Below are 6,232 nucleotides of genomic sequence, written 5' to 3'. Positions count from 1 at the left end.
ATAATATAAAAAACCTTTGATTTATAACTTAACATCTCTGTCTCCTATTGATCTGAGTATATTATAAAGAATAGCCAGTTAATTGAAGCATTATAGCACAGGCCTTTGTCAGATGTTATATTACGCTGTTTTTTTTATGCTTCAAATAGTTCTCTCTTTTTTCACCATACCTGTGTTTGCATCACTGACTTTAAGACATATACAACTGCAACGAAAGTAACAAACACAATGCAATATCCTTTTCAATTTCAAAGAACACAAATTGGGTTACATTAACAAAGAACTATAAAACAACAATACTGTAGAATAATAAAATGAATGCTGTGAATAAACTGAAATACACGTGTTGAAGCGGTTCGCTGCTGATTACTACGCCCCCCCCCCCAATAGAAAGGTCAATACTAGAAATAGAGTCACTGTTAGACTCTTGCTAGATTTTGAAATGCTTTACTTTCACTGTAGAAAACGTTTGATGCAAAGAGCCCCACAAAGAGTGCTTTGATAAACATAAAAAGTGCGAAACATGAAATCACATGATCAGTTCTCAAAATACAGTCTTCCATGCTTATAACCAAGCATACAGTTTGCTAACATGCAACATGTGTTTGCAAACGTTTCTCCCTACTTCATCAGCCTGGCCTTAGGGTGCCGTACAGCAACACAACACATTATGTATTATAAATGCATGGCATTAGAAAAAATTCCTTTTACTTAAATTCCTTTTTAAAATTTTGCAACGCACAGTAGTGTAAGTTGTGGTAGAAGCAGAACAGAAACTTAGTGAATGTTTGTCTTCTATGAATGTAAAATATGTTTTCAAAAGCCACCATGACTACATGATTTGAAATACTGAATTCTTCTTTAATTGCAAAGGTTGACAACATTTAGTTTAAAATGTGAATGTGAGCCAAAGCAATTTTTTGTCAAGTCAATATTAACCCTTGTGAGTTACAAACTGTTTTTGCTCGTCGTTTCTATAGATGCATGACAATATCTAATATTATGAAATGAATCCATAAGAAAACGTGTAACTGTTTCGCTAATCATAATTAAAATAATAACAATAATTATTTAATCTACCAAGCATCCACACATACTTAAATGTTAAGGCTTGCAAAAATTGTCGATTATTAATTTATTGTAAACTGATAACTTTGAAAAGCAAGCAATTTGAAGATGTCATTGTGCCCTACGACAAACTGTGAGGAGGACTTTCCTTTCTTAGAATGTTATCCCATACTAAAACAAAGTAATCATTTACGTTACGTAGACAGATCATCGATTTAAAAATCATTTGGATAATTTGGTCCACATTACCTACGTCTTAAAAATCATTGAAATTGTTTGTGTGAGTTTAAATAATGTGTTCATACATTTCAGTATAGAAATCTGTTTAAATCTAGTGCACAATCTATAACTCCAAGCAGTTAACAAAGTCATGTCTTTCTCCCCTGCTGTCTGCCAGGTCATGGAGGAGGTCAGCAATGCTGTACTCATCACACACTCCTCCTCCACCACCTGTTCCTCCTCCGCTCCGTCAGCACTGGGATCTCTCTCTCAGCCCGTAGCCCAGCATGCTGTGGAGGAAGACGCCTCCCAGAGTCTTCAGCAGAAACGAGCGGCAGATTCTCTAATCCAGGTCATCGAGAAGCTCAGCAAAATCGTGGAGAAGCGGCCCCAGCGTCGCTGCACCATGGCGGGACAGAAAAGAGGGGGAGGAGGTGAGGAAGGGGCGAGAGGGAGCAGAGGTGGCTCTCCTTTAAAGAAAGTTAAGAGAAACTGTAAGGTGCAGGATAACGCAGAAGAGATGCGAATAGAAGGTGACCGTAACAACAACATCACATTAATGGAGGCATCAAACAACCCCAACAGTGGCGACCACAAACGGACGGTGACCTGTTATCAGTGCAGCCTGTGCCCCTACCTCTCCCAGACACTGCCTATGCTGAAAGAGCACCTTAAGCACCACAACGAGCAGCACAGTGACCTCATCCTTATGTGCTCCGAGTGTCGCTTCACCTCTAGAGACCAGGGGCAGCTGGAGGCCCACGTCAGGCTGCACTTCGACAACGGAGGAAACCTGACGAGCAATTTGTCTGATACCTACAGCGAGGGCAAGGAGGAGGTTTTAAGAATGCAGGATGGGGACTGGAACGATAGTAGCCCATTGGACGGTTCAAAAGAGCTCCCGCAGAAGAAGAAGTGGTATAGCTTCGAGGAGTATGGGCTGTATCGCTGTCTGATCTGCAGCTATGTTTGCAGCCAGCAGAGAATGCTCAAAACTCACGCCTGGAAGCATGCCGGCTTGGTGGATTGTTCTTACCCAATCTTCGAGGGGGAAGATGGCAATACCGCAAGGAAAGAGTCCCAGCCTGCACCTAACAGTGCTGCAACCAGAGAGGAAATAGTCTTTTTTTCACCAGTTCCTCAAGATAAAAGCCTCCAAAAGCTGCCCACTGCCTTCAAGCTCCAGCTCTGCGAGCCAATGAAGGCTGAGAATAAACATGACGCGTTGAATCGTCCAGTTTCCGATATCAAAGAAAGTTTGAAAATGGAAGAGGAGGAAAGCGTGTACCCTATCAAAGAGGAGCCCATGGTAGAGGTGCAGGTGACGACGGAGGCAGACGCCAAGGTGGAGATCGATAATCACCAAAACAGCGCTTTCATCAAGGACAGCTTACTGTCATCGGCACAAAAGATCATCAACAGCAGTCCCAACAGTGCCGGACACATCAACGTGATCGTGGAACGCCTTCCTTCAGCTGAGGATTCCGTCATGGCGACCAACCCTCTTCTTCTTAGCCCGCACGTGGACAGGGAGAAGAACTCATTGGATGCGAATGAGGAGCGGGGCCATGTGGGAGCTGCAAAGGGTGAAGTAGTGTCTAGCTGCATTCTGGGCAGCACTCCTGACAGCATACCTTTAGTAGCAGATTTTAAACAGTCTGTTGCTGTGGGTAGTGACTCTCCACGGGATGAAAACATTCCCCCAGCTGGTCGAAAGAGGACACATTCTGAGTCCCTGCGCCTGCACTCTCTGGCGGCTGAGGTCCTGGTAGCTATGCCTATGAGGACCACCGAGCCCCCCCCCTACAGCACAAAGGTAAGTCTTAGGACCGGCACAGCCCAGACACAGAGCCCCAACCAGAAATGGGTCGAGGTGACAACAGCCGGTCAGAGGACTTCTGACGCGGAGACGACCGCAGCTCTGTTGGACTTAGAGCTTCACGGCGAGGCCAGAGAAGAAGAATTGGGGTCCTTGTGCCTGGGGGAGGGAGACGAGGTGGGCACTGCCACTAAAGCGGGAATCAGCCTGTCATTGCTAACCGTCATCGAGAGACTCAGAGAACGCTCGGACGAGAACGCCTCCGACGAGGATATCTTAAAGGAGCTTCAGGACAACGCTCAGTTCCATAACGGAGCTGTAGAGAGTGTGGTGACAGGAAACGGAGCAGGGAGCTACATGTGTAGCATTCCTGGAATGGACGGGTTGGTGACAAGTTCTGACGGGGGACTGGTGGACTACATCCCCGGAAATGAAAGGCCGTACAGGTGCCGCCTGTGTCGCTACAGCAGCGACAATAAGGGGTACATCAAACAGCACCTCCGGGTACACAGGCAGAGACAGCCCTATCAGTGTCCCATCTGCGAGCACATCGCCTCAGACAGCAAGGACCTGGAGAGCCACATGATCCACCACTGCAAGACCAGGATGTACCAGTGCAAGCAGTGCCCTGATGCCTTCCACTACAAGGTGAGGAGACAACGCTCACACAGCTTTTAATTTGTACGATTGTTTAATAGTATATTATAATGTTTAGCGTTATAGAAGCCATTGAAACAGCTGATGTTGTACTCTGAATTGGCCTCCCAGGTCTTCATTATAGTAAAATAGAAAGAGATGCCCTATCCTGGGGACATTCTTTATGTATTCCCAGAAAAAAATTGAACGCTGGCTTAGAGTAGAACTGTATTTCCAAAAACCTGCAGTTTGTACACTTACTCATTTAATTTCCATTTCTTAATAAGTTTGGGCTTTTGGTTAATGGAAAGAAACAGATTTGATGTTTTTTTTTAACTTATTTTGGTCATTTTACCACAATAAGTTGTAGAAACGTTAGCGCTGACCTCCTAAACATCATGCAGAATACTAATATAGCGTAAAAAAAAATAATCTGAAAAATATAAGTGTAATGGCATTCTGAGCAGATTCTAACTGTGTGTCCCAATGGCTAGCTAATCGCCGTCGCTCTGCGCTCGTGCAACACGTACTGCTGTTCTTACGAAAGCATAATGCCAACCCTCTGGTTCCCATTCAGGTTGACACTGTCAGCTTTTGATAGCAGTTGAAGTGCTTCCAACCACTCCCATGTTTGCTTGTGATGTCAGAGGAGAGAGCCGTGCACTCTGAATGTCGTATATAGCACTGATTGCCAATCAGTGGTAAATCTGCAGATACCAGGTGGAACAATAATATGTAGACAACATCAATTTTTTTTACATTTTGATGGATATTTTATTGTAACCTTTTCTGTTTATGTTAATATATTTATTTCATTATATATTTTTATTGCACTTTTTAAATGAATTTGATATTTTTTATTTATTTGATATTTTTTATTACATTTTTATTTTATTTCATTCTAAAATGCAGCAACTGTCACTAAACCAACATTTCCCCTGGGATAAATAAAGTATTCTGATTGATTTAAAACCAGGGAAAGGCCATATTGTGTTTCTAAAATCAATCTGATTATTGATATATTATGGATATATATTGCCCAGCTGTGTGAGGACTATTCAATAGAAGACATTACGTTTCTCACGTTTACAGAGGCAAAATCAAATGTTTTCGATAAATGGGGAAACCATTATGAATTATCATGTTTTGTCTGTATTTAATTTTCCTCGTCTCTAGTGGCCAGCCTCATAAGTTTGCAGTTGGGTAGTTGACAGCATGTACTGCCATCTCATCCTGGATATGTGTGTTTCCCTTTCCTAGAGTCAGTTAAGGAGCCATGAGAGGGAGCAGCACAGCTTCAGCGAGGAAATGTCCGGCCTCACCCCCGTCACTGAAACTGTCTCCATGGTGGAGGACGCTGAGCGGGTCACAGATGATGGTAAGATCTGCTTTCCTAACCCCATTATGTGTTAGGATGGTAAGAAATTATTACAATATATTTAAATCATTTCATGACACAAACCAGTTTGCCCTCCATGTGACTTTTCCTTGTGTTGCCACATGCTTTGTGTCACTGTTTTCAGAACATTTTTAAATGAATTGTCCTCTCTTACAGAATGTGCTGTGCAGAATATGTATAAGTGTGATGTGTGCGACTACACCAGCTCCACTTATGTCGGCGTGAGGAACCACCGTCGGATTCATAACTCTGACAAGCCTTATCGGTGAGTTGTTAAAAAAAATGCACCACTAAATGCAAGTAATAAAAAAAAAAGAAGATGAACAGTTATGAAATGTCTACATTTCCTGAAGGTAGTCTTAAATGTTTAAAGGGCCCTTGTCATGGCCATTTCTACTGATCATAATTCCATTGTTGAGGGCTACTAGAATAGATTTACATTGTGCAATCTTCCAAACTCACATTGGTTTCTCATACAGCATCTCTGTATAGTATGTGTATTCACTCTCTGTCCTAAACGGCTTGTTGGAGCTCCTGCCCCCCCCCCCCCCCCCTCCCTATGAGCCCACTGTGCTCCGATGTGTGTTTATGTGTTACAATGGCATTAGCAACCAGAAAATGACACCAGTAATGACAAACAGATGAGAATGCTGCGTGGGGTCTGGGTGCCGTGTTGGCGGGACGTTGTGGGGCTCGCTGCTCCGCCCTTTGAGGATTGAGGAGCGGACAGTGTGAGCTGGATTAATGGTGTCGTTTCCTGGTTGCTGCGTGGGGTCTGCGAAACACCGCAGAACCCAACCCAACCTGAGCACACACACACACAAACACACTCACAGCCAGGCTGTTCGCCACACACTCACAGAATGAGAAAAGATAAGGCTGAGTGAGTGTGTGTGCCGGCGAAACTCTGGAGTAGCGCGGCTGAGAAAAGTTAAGGCTGAGTGAGTTTGTGAGGAGCTCCACGGATTGGTCCATTTGGTCGTTGTTACGTCACTGTGACAAGGAAGAAAAAAAATGGAAAAAGAGAAATCTCAAACGAGGCGTTCTGGGGCAGCATAGACAGGTATTTTCTGTGTTAGAGTTTTACTCGC

At 43.7% G+C, this 6,232-nt stretch overlaps 1 protein-coding gene across 1 annotated transcript; it reads left to right on the top strand.

Annotated features, from left to right (window-relative positions):
• The first annotated feature begins 1,459 nt into the window (after window positions 1-1,459).
• LOC104960067 (zinc finger protein 507) lies at window positions 1,460-5,419 on the top strand. The gene is made up of 3 exons (XM_010788021.1): window positions 1,460-3,754; window positions 5,003-5,120; window positions 5,298-5,419. Exons 1-3 carry the CDS (start codon window positions 1,469-1,471, stop codon window positions 5,408-5,410), a joined length of 2,517 nt encoding a protein of 838 aa, XP_010786323.1. The 5' UTR covers window positions 1,460-1,468; the 3' UTR covers window positions 5,411-5,419.
• The last annotated feature ends 813 nt before the right edge of the window (window positions 5,420-6,232 follow it).

This window comes from Notothenia coriiceps, unplaced genomic scaffold (genome assembly GCF_000735185.1).
Source record: "Notothenia coriiceps isolate Sejong01 unplaced genomic scaffold, NC01 NC01_scaffold00031495, whole genome shotgun sequence".
In the NCBI taxonomy this organism is placed as follows: Eukaryota; Metazoa; Chordata; class Actinopteri; order Perciformes; family Nototheniidae; genus Notothenia; species Notothenia coriiceps.
This window is presented reverse-complemented; position numbering and strand designations above follow the sequence as displayed.

Bases quoted from the DNA above. Each gene is read 5' to 3' on its own strand.
- LOC104960067 (XM_010788021.1), top strand. From the start codon at position 1,469: ATGGAGGAGGTCAGCAATGCTGTACTCATCACACACTCCTCCTCCACC. The intron at 3,755-5,002 runs GTGAGGAGACAA...TCCCTTTCCTAG, and splicing joins CTGATGCCTTCCACTACAAG to AGTCAGTTAAGGAGCCATGA. The intron at 5,121-5,297 runs GTAAGATCTGCT...CCTCTCTTACAG, and splicing joins TGAGCGGGTCACAGATGATG to AATGTGCTGTGCAGAATATG.